General features: G+C 34.1%; 1 protein-coding gene across 1 annotated transcript in view; it reads left to right on the forward strand.

Annotated features, from left to right (window-relative positions):
* The window catches only part of LOC126746768 (ATP-binding cassette sub-family F member 3), a 24,369-nt gene continuing 708 nt past the window's right edge, over window positions 1-23,661 (forward strand). The window contains exons 1-11 of the mRNA XM_050455122.1: window positions 1-214; window positions 286-394; window positions 891-1,065; window positions 1,118-1,332; window positions 1,387-1,650; window positions 1,702-1,902; window positions 10,528-10,821; window positions 10,880-10,942; window positions 10,993-11,167; window positions 15,501-15,681; window positions 23,283-23,503. Coding sequence (XP_050311079.1) covers window positions 142-214; window positions 286-394; window positions 891-1,065; window positions 1,118-1,332; window positions 1,387-1,650; window positions 1,702-1,902; window positions 10,528-10,821; window positions 10,880-10,942; window positions 10,993-11,167; window positions 15,501-15,681; window positions 23,283-23,503 — 1,971 coding nt within the window. The 5' untranslated portion in view covers window positions 1-141. The remainder of the gene's footprint in view (window positions 215-285; window positions 395-890; window positions 1,066-1,117; window positions 1,333-1,386; window positions 1,651-1,701; window positions 1,903-10,527; window positions 10,822-10,879; window positions 10,943-10,992; window positions 11,168-15,500; window positions 15,682-23,282; window positions 23,504-23,661) is intronic.

Raw genomic sequence — 23,661 nt, forward strand, 5'->3', positions numbered from 1 at the left:
AAAGTGACTGGTGACGTTCGACGATGACCAAATGAAAATTGCAGGTTAACGTCTTGTTAATTTTTTATATTTTCGTTTTTGGCCCCTGGGACCTAATTTTTTCAATATTGAAAGGCCAATGGTGTTAGTTTAGGGCTGAAAATGGGCACGTGTAGCGAATACATTAAGAATATTTTCCCGTCTATCGATGACGATCTTAAGAAATATGTGGAAGGTAAAAGAAGCCCCATAGAGAACATTCTCCAGTTAATTGTTCAGTTTTTTACCACACGTTCGTGTTTTTAGGGGTTTTAGAGAACAGTGCAGACGAATTTGAGGACAGTGAAGAAATTTATGATGCTATTGGGGCTGTGTTACATGAAGTTTCCTCGGATAAAACTGAAGAAGATATCAAGTAAGTTTAACAGGAAAGACTCATTGATAACATTATTGTGAATAAGCTATTTCATTAAGTAATTCTCTATAAGTAGGTATATTATTGTGCAATTCTTCTATGAAACTATTACACCACATTTAATGTGGTGCAATATTTACTTTATAATGTTTCTTCTGGTCGTGATCCTCTTTGCATGTTAGCGATCACATAGGAACAATAGAATATCAAAAGAACTACATAAAACACCCATAAAGAGAAAAAAGAAAACATCCAATTATTGTCATAATAATGTCATATCTCTTACATTATTATGCAGCAAGTTCACTGTTTAATATTAGCCCAGACTTAGAGAGTGTATAGCCGGCATATCTTAGACTTGTGTCAATACGAATTTGAAAATAGGGACACCAAATAATGCTAGAAAATTCAAGTTTCAATGAAATTGAAATCATGTCAATCATTCAATAATTAACTTACTGTTAGGATTTGTTGAACTTTTAAATTTGAACTTAAGGAGCGTATGCGATGACCTCCTGAAAATGCTGCGGCCAGACAAAGATGCCAAAAGTAACGGAGGCAGCCTGAAAATCCTCGACGGCCCTATACACCTGGGATCGATGGCTGAAAACCAAGAAAATAACGTGGAGGAGATTAAAAGTATTTGGGTGCAAGCGAGGGATGATTCTTTGGTAATACATACAGTTGATTTAGGGTGTTTATAGTGACTGGATTTTATGACAGAAAGTGGATGCCAAGAAACTGGAAAAGGCGCAGGCCAAACTGCAAGAGAAACAGGAAAAGAGAGGAAAAGAAATCCGGGTTGTGGCCCCACCGAAGCTGCAAACTGCCACCGCTTCGCAAGTTATTAATAAGAAGGAGAGTAAACTGGAGGCCAAAGGGAACAATAGGGCCCAAGACATTCGGATAGAGAACTTTGATGTTGCTTATGGCGACAGGTAATGGAAAATTTTAAAAAAGCTTCTTTCTAAATTACAACGGTCCTGTTTTAGAGTTTTATTGCAAGGGGCCGACTTAACGTTGGCCTTCGGCCGACGATACGGCCTAGTAGGCAGAAACGGCCTGGGCAAAAGTACCATGTTAAACATGATTTCCTCGGGGAATTTAAAAATACCTTCGCACATATCCATTTTGCATGTGGAACAAGAGGTTATCGGGGATGACACTTTAGCCATAGACAGCGTTTTAGAGTGCGACACCGTTAGGCAAAACCTGTTAGAAAAGGAGAAAGAAATTAGTAAAGCCATTAATGAAGGGTAAGTGAATTTAATCGTTTTCTTTTGATTAATCACAGTTTCTTTTTTAAGTTCTACAGATCCGGATCTAAACACGCAATTGTCTGAGGTTTACGCGCAATTGCAAAACATTGAGGCCGATAAGGCGCCTGCAAAGGCCTCGATCATTTTGGCCGGTTTAGGGTTTACCACTCAAATGCAACAGAACCCCACTAAGACGTTTTCCGGCGGGTGGAGGATGAGATTGGCATTGGCAAGAGCATTATTTTCCAGGTAAGTCGTTACGAGTCGTAAAACTCATCAAGTTTCATGGGTAATACGTATTTGACGTGAAACGGACGTGTTGTGGTGTGAGCTCATGTTTTGGAATCGTATTGAGTGATTTGGATCCAGAAATAAGAGAAATACTGGATGTTAGAAGTTACCAGTCTGTGTTGTGCTTGCGAATACTAAGCTGCTGATTTAACTAGCTGTAACTTTGTTTAAAGATAAAATTACATAATATCGTCGTTTTACAACGTTGCCAACGCATTTCTTAAAAAGTTTTTACAACTAGGATGCAATGCGGGTTTTGTATCCAAGCTTGTTATTTTAAGGCAAGTAAGTGGTTTTATTGAAGAGCACATTAAAAAGCGGTGCCCTCAGATTAGGGACCTTAAAGTAGAATTGTTGCCAGTTAAGGGTGAGACTATTTATTTTAAGATAATCATCAACGGCGATTGTAGGGTTATCTTGCGAACATTTTGGTTAAATAATAAACGCAAGATAAATTTTCATCAAAATCAAATGAATCAGACCATAGTTTAGTGCGGGATGGCCCTTTTGGTTCAGATATATTGGACAAATGACCAAAAATTTTTGATCCCAGTTTAAAAATATTTTTGAATTTATTTGGATAATGCTATGTAGTAATATATTATGACAAAAGTTTGTTTATTACATTAATAAAACCTTATGGATAGAGATTTCTTCGAAAAAAAGTTAGAGATCATTTAGTCAAATTTGTCCCATGTATCCTGGGTCTCCCCTATTCAGTTGAGTTTTGCCCTCTTTTGCTCGATTTTTTACCTGAGAGCAATGTTTTTAGCCTTAAATCCATCCTCATGATGGCCACTATATTGGTGTAAAAGAATTATGAAAATATTCCAAGCAGTTCCTGAGTTATGCCCAAAAATGCCAGCTAATGACTAAAAATTTTAATGTGTCAATACGAGTTTCGAAAACGTCAAATTGAATGGGTCTTGGACCCTGGTGGACAAAATTGGCTCTAACTCAGGAAGTTCTAGAGGTACAAAAATCGTTTTCCTATTAAATTATTCAGTAAAAACTGCATTTTCTTTGCCTAAAACCCTTTTAAAAATATTTTAATTTTTCATGAAAATATTCCCAAGAAAATTGAAAATTTGTTAGAAAAATTAGTGCCCCAACAAAAACCTTCCTAACTCCCGAAATTTTGAACTCAGACCAACGTTTTTACCCTCTAATCCATCCTCAGGAAACTTACTATATTGATGTAAAAGAATTATGAAAATATTCCAAGCAGTTCCTGAGTTATGCCCAAAAATGTCCACTAATGACTAAAAATTTTAAAGTGACAATACGAGTTTCAAATACACCAAATTGAATGGGTCTTGGACCCTGGTGGACAAAATTGGCTCTAACTCAGGAAGTTCTTGAGGTACAAAAATCGTTTTCCCCTTAAATTTTTCAGTAAGAAGTGAATTTTCTTTTCCTAAAACCCCTTCAAAAATATTTTAATTTTTCATGAAAATATTCCCAAGAAAAGTGAAAATTTGTTAGAAAAATTAGTGCCCCAACAAAAACCTTTCTAACTCCCGAAATTTTGAACACAGAACAACGTTTTTACCGTCTAATCCATCCTCAGGAAACTTACTATATTGATGTAAAAGAATTATGAAAATATTCCAAGCAGTTCCTGAGTTATGCCCAAAAATGTCCACTAATGACTAAAAATTTTAATGTGACAATACGTGTTTCGAAAACGTCAAATTGAATCGGTCTTGGACCCTGGTGGACAAAATTGGCTCTAACTCAGGAAGTTCTAGAGGTACAAAAATCGTTTTCCTATTAAATTATTCAGTAAAAACTGCATTTTCTTTGCCTAAAATCTTATTTAAAATATTTTGATTATTCATAAAAATATACCCGAGGAAAGTGAAAATTTGTTAAAAAAATGGATGAATCAACCAAAACCTCCCTAAGTCCTAAAATTTTTAACCCAGAAAAACGTTTTTATCCTTCAATCCATCCTCAGGAAGCCCACTATGTTGATGTAAAAGAATTATGAAAATATTCCAAGCAGTTCCTGAGCTATGCCCAAAAATGCCAGCTAATAACTAAAAATCTTGATGTGACAATACGAGTTTCGAAAACACCAAATTGAATCGGTCTTGGACCCTGGTGGACAAAATTGGCTCTAACTCAGGAAGTTCTAGAGGTACAAAAATCGTTTTCCCCTTAAATTTTTCAGTAAGAAGTGAATTTTCTTTTCCTAAAACCCCTTCAAAAATATTTTAATTTTTCATGAAAATATTCTCAAGAAAATTGAAAATTTGTTAGAAAAATTAGTGCCCCAACAAAAACCTTCCTAACTCCCGAAATTTTGAACACAGAACAACGTTTTTACCCTCTAATCCATTTTCAGGAAACTTACTATATTGATGTAAAAGAATTATGAAAATATTCCAAGCAGTTCCTGAGTTATGCCCAAAAATGCCAGCTAATGACTAAAAATTTTAACGTGACAATACGTGTTTCGAAAACGTCAAATTGAATGGGTCTTGGACCCTGGTGGACAAAATTGGCTCCAACTCAGGAAGTTCTGGAGGTACAAAAATCGTTTTTCTATTAAATTTTTCAGTAATAAGTGCATTTTCTTTGCCTAAGTCCCTTTTAAAAATGTTTGAATTTTTCATGAAAATATTCCCAAAAAAATTGAAAATTTGTTAAAAAAATTAGTGCCCCAACAAAAACCTTCCTAACTCCCGAAATTTTGAACACAGAACAACGTTTTTACCCTCTAATCCATCCTCAGGAAACTTACTATATTGATGTAAAAGAATTATGAAAATATTCCAAGCAGTTCCTGAGTTATGCCCAAAAATGTCCACTAATGACTAAAAATTTTAAAGTGACAATACGTGTTTCGAAAACGTCAAATTGAATGGGTCTTGGACCCTGGTGGACAAAATTGGCTCCAACTCAGGAAGTTCTGGAGGTACAAAAATCGTTTTTCTATTAAATTTTTCAGTAATAAGTGCATTTTCTTTGCCTAAGTCCCTTTTAAAAATGTTTGAATTTTTCATGAAAATATTCCCAAAAAAATTGAAAATTTGTTAGAAAAATTAGTGCCCCAACAAAAACCTTCCTAACTCCTGAAATTTTGAACACAGAACAACGTTTTTACCCTCTAATCCATCCTCAGGAAACTTACTATATTGATGTAAAAGAATTATGAAAATATTCCAAGCAGTTCCTGAGTTATGCCCAAAAATGTCCACTAATGACTAAAAATTTTAAAGTGACAATACGTGTTTCGAAAACGTCAAATTGAATCGGTCTTGGACCCTGGTGGACAAAATTGGCTCTAACTCAGGAAGTTCCAGAGGTACAAAAATCGTTTTCCTATTAAATTATTCAGTAAAAACTGCATTTTCTTTGCCTAAAATCTTATTTAAAATATTTTGATTATTCATAAAAATATACCAGAGGAAAGTGAAAATTTGTTAAAAAAATGGATGAATCAACCAAAACCTCCCTAAGTCCTAAAATTTTTAACCCAGAAAAACGTTTTTATCCTTCAATCCATCCTCAGGAAACTTACTATATTGATGTAAAAGAATTATGAAAATATTCCAAGCAGTTCCTGAGTTATGCCCAAAAATGCCAGCTAATGACTAAAAATCTTGATGTGAGTTTACACCAAATTGAATGGGTCTTGGACCCTTGAGGACAAAATTGGCTCTAACTCAGGAAGTTCTGGAGGTACAAAAATCGTTTTTCTATTAAATTTTTCAGTAAGAAGTGCATTTTCTTTTCCTAAGCCCCTTTTAAAAATGTTTGAATTTTTCATGAAAATATTCCCAAGAAAAGTGAAAATTTGTTAGAAAAATTAGTGCCCCAACAAAAAGCTTCCTAACTCCCGAAATTTTGAACACAGAACAACGTTTTTACCCTCTAATCCATCCTCAGGAAACTTACTATATTGATGTAAAAGAATTATGAAAATATTCCAAACAGTTCCTGAGTTATGCCCAAAAATGCCAGCTAATGACTAAAAATTTTAATGTGTCAATACGAGTTTCGAAAACGTCAAATTGAATGGGTCTTGGACCCTGGTGGACAAAATTGGCTCTAACTCAGGAAGTTCTGGAGGTACAAAATTCGTTTTCCTATTAAATTTTTCAGTAAGAAGTGCATTTTCTTTTACTAAGCCCCTTTTAAAAATGTTTGAATTTTTCATGAAAATATTCCCAAGAAAAGTGAAAATTTGTTAGAAAAATTAGTGCCCCAACAAAAACCTTCCTAACTCCCGAAATTTTGAACACAGAACAACGTTTTTACCCTCTAATCCATCCTCAGGAAACTTACTATATTGATGTAAAAGAATTATGAAAATATTCCAAGCAGTTCCTGAGTTATGCCCAAAAATGTCCACTAATGACTAAAAATTTTAAAGTGACAATACGAGTTTCGAAAACGTCAAATTGAATGGGTCTTGGACCCTGGTGGACAAAATTGGCTCTAACTCAGGAAGTTCTTGAGGTACAAAAATCGTTTTCCCCTTAAATTTTTCAGTAAGAAGTGAATTTTCTTTTCCTAAAACCCCTTCAAAAATATTTTAATTTTTCATGAAAATATTCTCAAGAAAATTGAAAATTTGTTAGAAAAATTAGTGCCCCAACAAAAACCTTCCTAACTCCCGAAATTTTTAACACAGAACAACGTTTTTACCCTCTAATATTTACCCATTTTTAAATCTGGTAGTAGAAATGAAATTTCCAATTATCGGGCTGTGTGTAACCAATCTGAGTTGCCAAAGCTGCTTGACTGCCTGGTCAGTCATAGGATTGCCTGGAGTTTTAAATTTTTATTTAATCCTGAGCAATTTGGATTTATAAAAGGCAGATCTACTGATGCTGATTTGGTGCTGTATGTCAACTACCTCTACCGCTGTTTGGAGAAGGGACAGGGTCAGGTTGACTCAATATATACAGATTTTTCCAAAGCTTTTGATAGGGTTAACCATGAGGTACTTTTGCAGAAGGGCTTTAGGTATTGTGGGGCCTCTTTTTCAGTGGATCTCGGGATTCATCAGAGGTAGAGCCCAGATTGTTAATCTTGGAGGTACATGTTCCTCTGAAATTTTTGGTGCCATCTGTTTTGCCTCTTTTTGATTGATTTAGTTTGGAAACTTGAAACTTGTCGTGTGCTAATGTTTGCTGATGATGTGAAGCTATTTAGGCTTATCACATCCCTTTCTGATGCTGTGCTCCTGCAAAAAGACCTCAATTTGTTCTTTGATTGGTGCCACTTGAATAGAATGTCCCTTAATATCAATTACTTTTTCTAAGCAAAGAAACCCTATTGCTTTTCTTTATAAAATAAATAATGTAGCAATTGGTGTCAAAACAGAGGTTTCTGATTTAGGAATATTTATTGACTCCAGGTTGTCTTTTAAAAGTCACATCAATCAGGTGACTGGTAGGGCAATGAAAATGCTGGTCTACAACTGATTTGTCTTTGTTTACTTTATTGCTCTCTTGTTAGGTCCATATTGGAGTATGGCTCAATTGTGTGGTCCCCGCCATATAACTGCTACATTGAGCAGATTGAAAAAACTCAAAATAAACTTTTAAGGGTGACGGCTTTTAGATGTGGTTACAGGAGACAGGAGTATTACTATCAGTGGGTCAGGGATAACCTGAACTTACCCACATTAGAGTCATGAAGAACATTACTCGACTTATGTTTTATTGTCTCTTTTTTAACTTAGGGTGCCTTCCAGATTGAATAGACAATCAGAAATATTTTCAGTCCCATTCCACCATACCATTTATGGCATTAATGAGCCAATTACACGAATGGCTCGAAGTGCTAATGGTCTGTCAGGACAGATAAGCTTTTTTGACTCTAAAATTACATCTTTTAAGGGGCAGTTAACGAATATTATTTCATAGGGGGCTTTAATTAATTAACTCATCTACACCTTTCACTGATTTATAGATAGTTTTGTATCTGAATATATATGTTTGTATGGGTATGCTATGTAACACTTTTGTAAATGGATTCCGTAAATAAATAAATAAATAAACTTTGTTGTGTTTCTATTGATTGAATCAAAGGATTATGGAAAATAACTGCCTGGAATAAGAAAGTCATTCATTGTCCTTAATATGAATTAATGGAATTATGAATCCATACCAATTCAAAATATTGAAACTTGAGGTAATGTAATTGACGAATGTTTTAAAGCCAAATTGACAGATGAAAATTTCAAGATGGCTGCTGGGCGCCATCTTGGAAAAAAAATTAAATGGAAAGGATGGTCTTGTGGCACATCATTTTGAAGCTCCTGACGACTACTTTATAATCCTAGAATATAATTTCAATATCTTTACCTACTACAAAATGGTGGTACATTTAATAATTACCTGAATACCAAAACACTGACATGCATATATAAAATACAAATAATTGTTATTCTCTGCCGTATCCCAAGTGACAGCGATAATTTTTAAAAATCAGTACGAAAACAAATATCATTGTGCAGTTAAAATATTCTCATTTAGTTTTCGGTTTTAGTAGTAGTAGTTTAAACCAGATATTGGACAATACCAACAACATGAACAATACTAGACAAATCCATAAAATAATAAAAGGTGCCCCAATTTAAAAAAAAAAAGACTAAGACTAACGCTGAAATGGCTCTAGTAAATAAACATGACGTAATAATTGCAGACAAACCAATTACTGTAACAAGTACTTTGCAAATGTGTGGGAAAAAATGGCTGCTGAAATTTCTAACAGCTCATCTGATGTGGGTAACTCCTACAATATACCAAATTCTATGTCACTCACTCACAACAGTCACATCAAATGAGCTTATTAAAAGTTTAAAAAAAATTGTGCCCCTTGTAAAGATGGAATTTCTTCTGAACTTATAAACAAAGTACATTGCACTATAATAAAACCACTAATTCATATAATAAATCTCATCTTGACCACGGGAATAGTGCCTATAGCTTTTAAATGCGCTGTTATACCTCCCATATATAAAAAAAGGAACAAGATCAGATATTTCCAACTATAGACCCATTAATGTTATTACAACTGTTACACCAATTTTTGAAAAATGCCTTAAAATCAGACTCTATGGCTATTTATTATCAAATAAACTACTGAATAAAAATCAATATGGCTTTATGGAGGACAGAAGCACTAATGATGGTTGACCAAATAAAAATAAACTTAGACTCAGATCAAAAATGTATAGCTGTCTTTCTCGATTTAGCCAAGGCATTTGACACTGTGCCTCGCACCCAGCTACTTGAGAAGTTTGGTGTCAGGGGTGTACTGTTGAATATTTTTGAAAGTTATTTACATCAGAGATCTTAAATTGTTGAAATAGATAATATTCATAGTGATCCTTTGAATGTCTTTATGGGTATACTACGGGGCACAGTGCTTGGCCCATTATTGTTTATTTGCTATGCAGGGTGTTTCAGAACTATGGGATCAAACTTCTGGGGGTTGTTCAGTGCAACAGTAGAATCCATTTGAGTATAGGAACCCATGTCCGGAAATGCGTCACTACGCCACTACGGCCCTAAGACGCGTTAAAATTTATAAAAAACATCAATTACCTAAATAGGATCTGCTGCATTTATGTTTACCTTTTGTACATGATACCATAACAACAGAACTTTAGAACTTAGAAGAAACTTTACCAATCAAGAATTGGTGGATATGCATTTGGCATAGGGAGCAACAAAGTGCAACGCACGAGCAGCATCGCGGTTGTATCATGAACGTTATCCCGAACGACAGCATCCTGGATTCATCATCAAAAAAATCGCGTTTTTTTTTCGAACACACCCCTGAATTTTAAATAAATTTGTGCCAACCTGCGCGCCCTCACTGTATATTTTTTATTATCACGCTTATTATTAAAAGTAATTTTTTGTGGATCGAGTGCTTTTTAATAGAATTTTTAAATTTTCTAACTGTACGCCTTGTTTAATATTTAATGTTTCTTTAGCTTAATAACAGTACTTGGAATACTTCCAGTGTTTGATTTATTTTTATCAGTTTTCTGTACTACTTCTTGCATCTAAGCTGGTATTCCCATTGAGGGTATATCACTGAATGTGCATGTCTTGATTTTTTCTTAGTGTTTTTACATTCCTATTCAAATATAGGTTCTTTTAATTTTGGCTCATAAATATTTAAAATGTATTGCAACTGGAATGTAAATAGTTGTTTAAGGTCTTTAAAAGGGTTGTCTCACTTGTACTACAGTTTACTGATGGTGCAGGGAAACGGTTGTTTTAATCGAGACACTCCTATTTGTCATAATAAAATAAGTGAACACAAAAATGTAACTTGATTATAAAACTGACAAATAAAATCTTTTTGTATTTGTACTATTTGACCGAATGACATTGTGCTTCCATGCGGGAGATTTTTTTCTAAATCCTCTTCTGAGTTTTGCTTTGTTTCTTTGCAGTTGCATTGAGGTTAGGTTTGCAAAATAAACAAATGTATGTACCTGATATTTCACCAATTTTTACTGTTAATTTTTAAACAGAAAAATTATAAAAACGTGTTGCTACTTATAATTAACTAACATAACTCATATATCTCGCATTACTATAGACCAGACTTACTACTGCTGGACGAGCCCACCAACATGTTGGACATCAAGGCCATTATTTGGCTGGAAAACTACCTGCAAAACTGGCCGAACACGTTACTGGTGGTGTCCCACGACCGGAACTTCTTGGACACGGTGCCGACCGACATTCTCCATTTGCACTCGCAACGAATCGAATCGTACCGGGGCAACTACGAGCAATTCGAGAAAACGAAAACGGAGAAACTGAAGAACCAACAGAGGGAGTACGAGGCGCAGCTGCAACAGAGACAGCACGTGCAAGAGTTCATCGATAGGTAGATACTTGGAAGGTTCATGGTGGGCAATCGGTTTTTTAATGTGTATTTTTTTTAGGTTTAGGTTTAATGCCAATAGGGCGGCTCTGGTGCAGTCGAAAATTAAAATGTTGGAAAAAATGTGAGTTCGTTTAGGGACTCGTTCGTTTAGTTTTTCAAAATGTTTTTTAGGCCCGAATTGAAGCCGATAGCGAAAGAAACCGAAGTGGTGCTGCGGTTACCGGAAACCGAGCCCCTGTCCCCGCCGATTTTGCAACTGAGCGAGGTGACGTTCAGGTACAATAAAGACAAAGTGATCTTTTCCGATGTGAACATCGGGGCCACCATGGAGTCGAGAATTTGCATCGTAAGTACCGCGTTTCGTAAGGGCTTGAAAGGAACTCATAATCTTCTAAAAAACTTAATTAATATATAAAAAGGTAAAAAACACAAAATCTACAGCATTGATCGGGGGAGATTTGCTCTGTGGCGTCTTCCCCAAACACAAGGAGGACACAATTGTGTCTATGAAGAAGCGGTGCACTGTATAATTCTTCCCTTGAAGAATTAATTGTAATCTAATAAATGAAACACATTTATTTTCTAAATATGTACATCTATTAGTAGCTTAGAACATTGAAAGGCTAGAAGTAGCATGCCGTGGAACTATGGGCAGGTTTGTTTGCTTGCAACATCTCTGATGCAATGATGCCAAGTGCTTATAGAGAAATGGCAAAAATCACTTTATAATATCATAAAAATTTTCAGTTGTTTCCGAAGGCACAAAACAATACTACTGCTCCCCTTTAATAAAATATCAAGCATTTTTTAAAAATAAATTTGATAAGATACTCTATATCGAAGTCAATATAAGTTAAGTAAATGAAAATAAAGTACGAAGAAACGAGAAAACGGTAATGGCATCGCAACGCCGCTCGATTGCATTGTTTATGTCACAGATACAAGCACTCTCTACCAGTGACGTCGTCAACAAATATTTACCTGATAAATTTTTATTAATTAATAAATAAAGAGTTTGAGTATAAGTAATATTACCATTTATGAGCTATTTATGTGTTTTTTTTAATGGACTTCATTAGAGGAAGGTCCTAATGAAAGGCAGCATTTTTGTCAAAGCATTTTTATGGAAATTAAATATTTTATTAATATAATATTATAGATTTCTTAATAAATCATGTTTTAAGACACAAATTTTTAACATTTTGCAAAATTTTATTGTTATTGTTATATTGGACAAAACTCAGTTTTACATCACTTACTTACATCACATAATATATACTTCTATGCTGCTGACTTTTTCAAAGCGACAGTATTGCTTCAGCGGAAAAAGTTAAAACTACAAGGATGTTCAAATTGTGAAGGAGTTGCAGGTTTTTTGTAGGTTATAAGATTTTTATTATGAGTATTTAGCCTGTATAATGGTTTTGAGACATTTAATAGTGACCTATATAATACCTAATACCAAATATTATATCATATTAATTTATACTAAAAAACAAAGCTAAGAATAAAGACTATGTACAATAGATTAGATTAGAGAGTTTATTAGTAGTAATATACAAACAAGTGCTTTTACAAGTCAAATAAAATATGTAGTAGGTTGGGCTTTTCCATAAAATCATGTTATTATTTCATGTAAGTATTTTAATAATGACTTGAGACATCTAATTCAATTTCTTTGGCGCAAATTTGCTTGTTGCAATCTTCGAATTTTAATTTTTTGTTCTTAATTTTTTTTCCATAATCTGGTGACAAGTGATTAAGCTCTTGAAACGGTGGAATCATCAGTGCTTAGGTCCTCAGGATATCATTTTGATTTTACCCTAGAATAATATACATAAAAATATAGTATTACCAAAATTAAAAAGAAAAAATTAAAAAAATGTATTATGATAATCCAATTGATCAATAAAATGTATGTTATTATAGAGAATCTTTGTAATGTCATACATTTGATTAATTGCATTTAATTAAACAAATATAATACAATAAAATACCATATCACTTTTAAATAAGATATATAGAATAGGATGATACACGGCATAAAACTAGTAGTCTATTTTGAGTGTATTTATACCTTTTCCTTGGCAGAGTCAGGGAATGTGTAGCAGTTAAACAAAAACGGCTTGGATGAGAAATAGTAATTGTTGACCTAGACTCCACGGTTACTGTAGAACTATAATTCTCAGATGCAGTTATTGTTGATGATGAATGATCAGATCTGTAATTATACAAAATTTGGTGTATCAAGAATATTAATCTATTTTAATTATCCATACGTGTCTATATTAGCTTGACTGTTTGTACTATATACCATTTTGAAAGCTAAAGAAGTTTTTGCATTCTTCAGGAAAGCTACCCCTGCAGCTTTAAAGGGTAAATCACTTGGTAAATTAACTGAATTATTGGCTGCTGTGTTTTTAACCAGTGCATCAGAAATCCTAGTAAAAAAATAGTTTTACACACATACCTAATTTAATAAGTATTAGGTATAAATAAATCTTATATGAGTAACACTAATACTTTTTGTAAAGAAGCTGTATGTTTTACAACATAGCCCAAGCACAAGTTTTAAAAGGTTGTTTTTTTAGCTTACATAATGTAGTAAATAAAAGCATGCAAACCTTTATCAATAATTCTAAGGTAAAATATACTCATACCTATAAATATACTAGAAAAATATATTTAAAAAAATTACCTTTGAGGTAGAGCTGATTTTTTTAATAAAGTCTGGCTACTGATAATATTATCTCCCTTATATCACTTCTAAGGATGTGATCTGAACAAAAAATATGTTCTTTTTAAATGTGTTGATTTCCATTAATGAAACCCATTGTTCCCTTTGGGCATAATCATTGGGCAATCTATAATAAGTATTTGATATTTAATCAAAAAGCAGAAAAAAATTACAGTAATAAATTAATATGTGGTGCCAATTACTATATATATTATTGTAAGTTGCAATAAGGTAAAACAAAAAAAAATTATGGAACAAATTTTAAAGAAAGACAAAATTAACTTTATACATAGATATCAAACTATATATAGATAGGTAGATTGGTATTATGCATTTTTTCTGCCAAAACAACAAAAAAAACATAAAATCCTGTAATAAAACCAGGGACAAAATTCTAGTTTTATATCTTTTATAGCCTATTAATAGATGAATATGTTCAAAAAAATATTTAGATTTAAAAATATAAATATGTTGGTATTTTACGCACACTTTCACATTCAAATTTTTATTAGGTTTATGTCTATAAGATCCCCTATTCTACGTTTATGATGATGGTTACCCCATGATGTGATGTTATGAAAGTATCGGTACTTACTTGTGAAAAGATCGGCTTGAATCACGTTTTTATCATGATGCGGCACAAACGACACAAGTTTTTGCCATCCTAGCAATTTAAAAAAACACTAAAACGTGGCCTTTTTTCCTTTTTAAACCAAAAATTAAAGAAAATACACGAATCCCGAATATAAACAAAAAGCCGTTTGACAGATGACACAACGCGTATGGTTTAGGCGCTTAAGCTCCGGTGTTGTCGCTTCAAATTTTTTAGAAGCAGTTTTAGGGATAAGAATGTTAATAATTTTGTTTTTTTTTGCTTAAGGATATTATATTTATTCTTAAAATAGGTTAATTGTAGTATTTATACTTTTTATTTTAAATTTTCCTATAAAATATAACAGAAATAAGTTAAATTAACGTTATAATGTTTGTTAAAATATAGCTAAAAATTTCCTCCGTTGGAAATTTGTGTCGACTTGACAACAGAGAATCGACACATATGTTTGTAAATAAAACACCCCTCTTGCCCCCGTGCATATGTTGGACTCAAACAAAGTTGTTGTTTACTAATTCTAGCCTTTCAATGTTCTAAGATTAGTAGTCACTGGAACTTGGAATAACAGTAATTGGGTAGACTTAAATTACCACTTTTTCCGCTGTCTCTATGCAGTCTCCATAAACTGTCTCTAACCACTTGTACTAACTCTACTTGATTTACACTTGCTACTTTCACTGATTTTATTACACTCACTAATTTCATTCCTTAAAAAACTAACAACAATTTACTTATGTCTATAATTCTAGGTTAACAGTTACCATACGTTAACTTCACACCAACAAACGACGACCGGGAACGTTTTTATGTAATTAGTGAAATATTTAAAGAGTTTAGAGAGTGTAATGAACCTGCACTAGGTCACCGCTATTATTGACAATAAATTTAGGGCAAAATAAAGAGTTAGAGACAGAGAGATCCGTTTTGGGCATTAGAGGTTAAACAGAGGATAATGAGCAACTTCTCATTTTCAACTTTTCGCCGTACGCAAAACGGGAGCTTTACGAACGTTTCAGGGCAGCGACCACTACTCGACTGATCCCCTTCCCCAGTTTATTGGGCTTTGCGCTTGCGGTATTAGCGTTAGCGGTTACCGAGAACAGCGGACCCGAGCTACCAAGAACTACTATAATTATAACCTAACATCGAGCAGACCGAGAAAATAAATTAACTGTTGGGAGATTTATTTCCCAACAAGCAACACAGAAAGATTTCTGTGTTGCTGTAGATTTTGTGTTTTTACCTTTTATAAAAGTGTATGACGAGCATCTTTAAGATGCATTTTTCGAGTTTAATTAATAATAGCTTAATTAAAATGTTGTTTTTCAGGTGGGCGATAACGGTGCGGGAAAAACCACCCTATTGAAGATCATCATGGGCATCCTGAGTCCGTCGGCCGGCACCAGGCACGTGCACCGAAACTTAAAGTTCGGTTATTTCAGTCAGCACCACGTGGACCAACTGGATATGAACGTCAATTCGGTGGAACTGTTGCAGCAGCAATATCCAGGTAGATTTAAGTTTGAGTTTCGTCAAGTCACGCGATTACCGTCACTTCTTTTGCTATTTGATCGTGTTAGATTGAAATTTGGTATTTGGGGTTTATTTAGGATGTAATTATTAAATTTTCGCAGATATTTGACATTCGAGTTTCAGGTTACGTAACTACCGTAATTTTTTTGCTATTTGTTTGAAATTTGGGGTTGATCCCCTGCATCAAATCAGTCCCCTTTCAAATGGTCAAAAATGCTTGAGTATACATAGGAGCCATAAAGAAGTAGTTTGAGACAGAGGACACCAATAGTGGTCGGAAGAGCGCCATTTCCAAAATACAGGGGGTTGAAACTTTTCTCAAAAAAAAATCGGTTTTTTTCTTCTGTATTAAAAACAGCTTACAGCGATTCGAATGAAACTTTTAGGTTTTAAATGATAGGTGGTGAGGCAACTTTTTGAGGAATTACAGGTCATTTCACCTGCCCAGGGATGGGGTTGCAGCACAAGATAAGCCACTGTTTTTTCGAAAAAAAAATTGATTTGATTTGGAATATTTTGTTCATTTTTAATAAAACAAATCCACTGCATTTTTGCGCTCCGACGCACGGTTTTCGTGCAAATAAATTAAATCCATACAAGGATCCTTCAAAACTTTTTTTTTGTCTCAGAAAGTCCGCCACCACCACAACTCTAGCAACTAGATATCAGTCAGTTACAGGTGTTGCGTAGTTAAGCTGTTTCATGGGGCTCCAGACAAAAAAGTCTAGAGGTGTCAGATCAGGTGACCTTGCTGGCCAATAGACCGGACCACTTCTACCAATCGACTTTAATCTAGCCATCGTGCTGGAGTTCTCTCTGATCTCTAATATTCTGTCTGATAACATTATTTGCAATTGAGTATGGTATCTTCTGCAAAAATTGACTTCCGATCCGGTCTCCTAAGAAAAGTGACTCCCATGCCTTAAAAATAGTATAATAGGGATGCACCGACACTAAACATAACAAAAACATATATACACTTTGTTATTATTATTATTTATTTTATTGAGATTACCATCAAAAGCTGCCTACAATTTTCGGGAAATATTAAATAAATAAATAAAGTAAAGAATTTTGGTATAGATTTTATTTTTTTGAAACAACAAAACGATACGTGGGACTGCAAAAATGCAAGGGCTGTATTTTGTTTCAAAAAAACAGTGACGTACTTCATTTTTTATTTAAAAAAAATGTAACGAGCATGTGCTGCAAGTCCGTCCCTGGACGGGTCAAATTACTTCACAACCTATCGTTTAAAACCTAAAAAATTCATTCGTCGATGTCCTATCTCAAACTACTTTTTTATGGCTCTTGTATATACTGTAGCATATTTGACTAGTTTAAAAAGGACACCCTGTAGAGGATGTGATGAATAAATTTTATGAGATAATTGTATAATAGGTCACGTAACTACTGTGACTTTTCTGTTATTGGGCCCATTGGGTTGAAATTTGGTATTTGGTATACAATTAGTACATTCTGACAAATATTTGACATATTGAATTCTAAGGTCGTGTCCATTTTACTTCATTTTTATAATTTCTCTCACATATAGATAGTTGCCAATAGAATAATTATTGTCATATTATAAAATATCGTGCACCCCACGATTTTTACTTTGATTTGAATTATTCTGTTAATTTCATCAACTTCCAACCTCTGGATCTTTGAAGGAAAAATCTCCTTGGCCCTATATAGGTTAAATTTCTGTATTTATCAATGGAGCAAAAATTTAAGACGTCATTACAAATAAAAAAAAATGAGCTTTTAACTATAATAGTTTAAAGAATGGTGTCCATGTTCTGGGATGTATTTTATAGGTATTTGCAAGCAAATAGGGTAGAAAATAAAGGTCTTATTTCTTCAGAAATTCATTTTTTTATTATAACGACCGGTTTCGCGATTACAATCTTATCGCATCATCAGGTCGAGGACTAAAAGTAAAAGACAAAATACTGAATAAAAATAAATTTTAAAGCGTACTTACGTTGTTAAAAACGAGATTTGTCAAAACAAAAGCACACAAACTTACAATTATTATTGATTATTTTTTATCAGATTCTCACGATTTTGCCAGTATCAGTTTTTAGATACATTTGTTGTGATTTTTTAAAATCATTTTGTAAAGTAGCATTTTTCGATTAGGCTATATTATACAGGAGTAAAACAAACTGTTGTTTTTTCTCGTAATTTCAAAAGACCCTGTAGGAAAATTAAGGTGGATAATTCTGTTTACATACTGTTCCTTGTAATCTTTGATGTATTCTAAACATTTCGATTTTTGATTCATTCCAATATCTCATTTCTGCTGCGAGCTGTAAATTTTTTATTAAAACGCTGATTTGAAGCGTATTTTTATTAGGAGAAACAAACACTAGGTATATCATAAAGTTAATTAACAAAAAAACAGTATTAATAGCGTGTATTTCCTCCTCTCGCAGCAATAATAGCTTGCAGTCTTCGCGGCATCGAATGAATAAGGTTCCTTATTCTTTCTTGAAGAATAGCCTCATATTCTTCGATCAGCGCTAGTCGTAAGTCTTGCAAGGTTTGTGGTTGTACAGGACGACGACGAACGGCCCTTTTAAGTTGATCCCAAAGATGTTCTATTGGGAAATCAACGATAATCATATTCTTTTTTAACCCATTCGTTCCCATTGTACTCATATGAGTACAGTGAACAAAAAGACCTAGTGCTGACATCTATTTTTGAATTTTTAAATTTCCGTGAAGTATAGGGATCTGTAAACAAGTATAATTTCATGTAGACGTGTAAAAATGTGGTTATCGCGATGCAGAATTTTGTTGTTGTTGATTTCGATAGTCAGTGTCTAACTAGTGTTAAAATCCTGTGACTGCCCAATGTAAGTTATTGTTATTTGTTACCATTTGATAAATCACTAGGTTTCATTGTTGATTATAATGGTCTTAGGGGATCTTAAAACGTATTTGTTTTTGTAAGCCAGTAATATTACAATTCTGTTGTCACAAAATGGCCCCCCGAACCTTACTGTACTTATTTGAGCACACTCAGTGTTTATTTTAGGAAAAATGTTTTGGGTCCTAATTTTTTTAAAGTAAAAAAATTTATATGTGATAAAATATGGTCTAATAAATTGTTTACAAAAAAACATAGAAAATATGTCTTTGGCTCTGTCGCCTAGCAATATTTTTTTTATTGCTAGAACTGATAACAAAAAATGGATTTTGATGACGATGCCTATGTGCCAATTCCCACCTCAACTTTTTATGGTAAAAGGTATCAAAGGCTTGGAGCTGCCCTAGAAGATATCTGTTCCACAAATAAGAACGTTCCAGCTGATATCATTAAAATACCACCTGATCCTGATAGAGGATATTGATGATGATTTGATTGAAGAGAATAAAGTAAGCCAGTTTCCTAGGGATATTTTAGGTCAAATTGAGGTACACTATGTGGATGAGAATGAAGATACTAGTGATGAAGAAATGGATATGCCGTTATCTGTTTTGCGCCAAAATCTGCAGCTATCAAACTAGAAGATGCTGGTCAATCTTTGCGAAAAAAAGAAAAATCCAGTGAACCCAGATGGACTAAAAATATTAATGATATATCTTTACCATCAACGCCTGGGGCCGCTGATCGGTTAGAAATAGTCAAAAGCGACTTACAGGATTGTACTCCAATTGAAATCTTTGAAAAAATATTTGATGACAAGATTGTAGACCATATTGTACATGAAAAGATCTAGGGCTATCCCTAAACCTTTTTTTATTCCCTATTACCCTATAGCAGCCTCACTATAGGTTTACAGGCAAGGGTGGCTTGGCCGTAATAGGTTGAGTAGAGAACCACTTGATTGTAGAATTCAATACTGGTTTATTCACAAAAATTAACAACTATTTATATCAGTCTTAAGATAACAATTCGAGGTAATTATACAAATCAAGGTGAGCATCGTAATCATAATTTTAACTATTTACTAATTTCGACCTTGCGAACTTATAGCAAACGTGAGCTTAAAATCCATCGCAAACACCTTGACCGGCTAATATAAACAATTTTATATAAATATGTATGAATATTTAAAAGTACCAAAAAATGTAAAATATTAAAAAAATGTCGTTTAGACACAAACTTATATTCCTCTCAAAAAAAATAATCATGCCTTTGTCGTTTCTAGAGCCGACATAAAATTATTCCTTGCAATTTTGTTATTTACTGGATATCACAAGCTTTCCCGTGAGCGTCTCTATTGGAGCCTTGATGAAGACGTTGGCGTGCCCTTTATAGCAAATTCCATGTCTAGAAATCGTGTTCAAGATATAAAGAGATATATTCATTTGGCCAATAATAATAATTTGGACGGGAATGACAAACTAGCAAAATTGCGTCCTTTGGTCCTTTCATGAGGAGCTGTTAATAGATTAAGCTATGGTGAAATATTTTGGGCACCATCCCTCAAAACCATTTATAAAAGGCAAGCCTACTCTAAATGGTTATAAGGACTGGAGGTTGACCAGCTCTACATGATATAGTTATTCCTTTGATACGTATTGCGGTGCCAAATCGTCAAATCCCGCTTTAGCTTCAAAATTACCCTTAGGATCAACGGTAGTATTAGACCTCTTAGAAAACATTGCAGTCCCTTCGGACCATACTGTGTTCTTTGACAACTACTTTACTAGTTTTGACCTTCTAAAAACACTCAGAGAAAAAGGCCAGAGGGCCACAGGCACTATTAGGGAAAATAGGACCAAAAAATGTCCACTGACGAACAGCAAACTATTTCAGAAAAAGGAACGTGGTTCTTATGATTTAGGTGATTCTCATTATTTATTTGTAAGGTGGAAGGATAATAGCGTTGTAACTTTCGCAACAAATTATGACAAATTTGAACCTTTGTCAAGAGTCAAACGTTGGCCAACTGTTCTCAGCCATTTTTATTTCAAACTTACAACCAGCATATGGGAGGCGTCGATCTACACGACCAAGCAGTCAGCAATTACCGAATCAATATTCGCGGTAAAAAGTGGTGGTGGTGGTGCCTGTTTACCCATATGGTGAATATGTCAGTTGTAAATTCATGGAGATTACATCAATTAGCCTCAGCAGAGAAAATGGATTTGCTTGGATTCCAAAGACAAATTGTGTTGCATTACTTGCACGGTTTGTGAAACAGAGACCTGCTGCTCAAGTTCTTCAAACGATTAGACAACACGAAGGTGGTCACTTCCCACGCAAACTGGAAAAGCAATTAAGGTGCACTGTGTGTCATCAAAGAGCTAGATGGGCTTGCATAAAATCTCAAGTAACACTTTGTTTGGAACGAACCTGTTTTATAATGTATCACTGTCATTAAAATAAGTTTTTTTTTGTAAAATAAAAAAGTTGTTTTGTCTGCCAAGTTACCATTGTACTCATTTGAGTACATATCTATATCTAAGTTATCTTTAGAATTAGAATATAGGTTTTATATATCGTTTTGTTAAGCGTATAGATATTATCACAATGACGTGTATTTTTTTGACTAAAAGGTGCCGTGGGATCTAATGGGTTAAGAGTTTAATCTTTTGACCACGCTCTTCCTCTGCCCACGATAAGGTTGATATTTGTAAGATTTTGTGATATTTTAAATCATTGTCACTGTCCGCCTGTTGACAAGATTAATTTGTTAAAAAAATGGCTAACAATTACACAAATAATGAAATGTGCGATATGCACTTCATTTATGGACTGGCTAACGGAAATGCACGAGAAGCCTTGCGTATTTATGCTAAACGTTACCCGAATCGTGTTATTCCTCATCACTCCATGTTTACGCGTTTACACCAACGTCTAAGTGAAACCGGCAGCTTTAAAATACTCACCGCTGAAAACGGACATCCCCGAACAGTTACTCCTCAAATTGTAGAACAGGTGCTCAATGAATTCGAGGAAGAACCCACCACAAGCACTAAGCAAATTGCTCAGACGGTAACTTTATAGTTTGGAATATTCTTAAAAGAAACCTTTTATACCCTTATCATATTCAGCGGGTGCAGGCACTTTTGCCAGGCGATTTTCCGAAAAGAACGGCTTTGTGTCGTTAGATGCAAGAACGCATAAGGCAAGATTTATAAGAAAAATACTTTTCACCGATAAGGCTAATTTCTCCAGGGACGCAATTATGAACTTCCACAATAACCACATATGGCATTATGAGAACCCATATGCTGTGGCAGAAAACCGTCATCAGCACCAGTTTTCACTTGATGTATGGGTCGGCATTATTGAAAACTTGGTCCCCACTTAAATCCGCTGGATTTTTTGTGGGGCCACCTTAAATCACTGGTTTATAGAAATCCAATTGATAATGTGGAGGAATTGCGTAATCGCATTATAACATCTTGTGACATGATTCGGCAGGAAGGCACCAGGAATTTTTGAACGTGTCCGCCAATCAATGCGACGTCGATTAGATGCTTGTATTGATGTTGGAGGAGCAAAAAATTAAATATTTTTTGTCACTTAAAAACTTGTATTTTAAATTAAGGATTGCAGAAGCAAAAGTTTTAAATCCTCAATTACAATTTTATTAAATTGGACTGGCTTTCGTACTAAATTAATTAATAAAAATTTTATTATTTATTATTAAAATTGCAATAAACTAAAAAAAAAAAACGAATAATTACTAGAATAAAGAAAGTCTAATCAAATCTGAGCAACATGTCCATGGTTTTTAATTTTTTGTGCGAAAACCGTGCATATAACGGACAAAGTCCAAGGGATTAAAAATGTTGCAAATAAAACGGGGAATTTAAAAATATTTTTTAATACAAGAAAAACCAGTAGCGTACTATTTTTCTTTATAAAAGTATTCAGCGGAACACCCGCACACACGCCACTGGAGAACATAAAAATGTTAAAAGTATGTTGGTAAATGGCTCTGGATACACAGATCATTAGAAGTCATTTAGCTAATTTATATGTATCTGATTTATGAACTTTAATAAGGCCATAAAGTTTAGGAGCATTTGTATATTTTAATTGAGTTTTTATTAAATTTCTACTAAATTTTAAAGTGTCATTCACTTTTTTGATAAATGATGGTAACCTTGCACTCTGTTTTCGAAAATTATTTTCTTGGATAAATTGAGTCACTTTGGTGTCATAATCATTTTTATTTAAGATAACAATACTGTTTCCTTTATCATCTTTTGTCAGGGTTTCAACCTAAACCTAAGTTACTCGTTTAATTTTAACTGTACCGTTCTATATGTGCTTTTGTTTCGACAAATCTCGTTTTTAACAACGTAAGTACGCTTTCAAATTTGGTTTTATTCAGTATTTTGTATGTAAATTTTGTCTTTTACTTTTTGTCCTCGACCTGATGATGCGCTAAGATTGTAATCGCGAAACCGGTCGTCATAATAAAAAAAAAAGGAATTTCTGGCGAAATAAGACCTTTATATTCTACCCTATTTGCTTGCAAATACCTATATAATTTTAACTATAAGCTTATTTAGATTAAATCATAAGCATGTCATTATTTATTTCATAGATTTTTGCCCGCTAAAAACCATTATTTTCTCTACAGTTTTGTTTTTTTTTCTTAGGTAAACCGATAGAAGAGTACAGAAGACAATTGGGCAGTTTCGGCGTGTCGGGCGACTTGGCCCTGCAGACCGTCTCCAGTTTGTCCGGGGGTCAAAAGTCCCGAGTGGCGTTCGCGAGCATGTGCATGGGCAGACCGAACTTCCTCGTACTCGACGAACCGACCAATCATTTGGACATCGAAACTATCGAGGCGTTAGGGAAGGCCATCAATAAATATACGGTAAGAGGAACAGTCTACGAACATTGATTCCGCTCAAAAAACAGCCGAAATGTTAATGGTCACCACTTCAGAGTATACTGCAGGCAAGAGAGAATTAAATGGAGAATTTATTACAGGGTGGGCATCTCTGAACTGGAGATACTACACACCAAAATATG

This window comes from Anthonomus grandis, chromosome 18 (assembly GCF_022605725.1).
Source record: "Anthonomus grandis grandis chromosome 18, icAntGran1.3, whole genome shotgun sequence".
NCBI classification, from domain to species: Eukaryota; Metazoa; Arthropoda; class Insecta; order Coleoptera; family Curculionidae; genus Anthonomus; species Anthonomus grandis.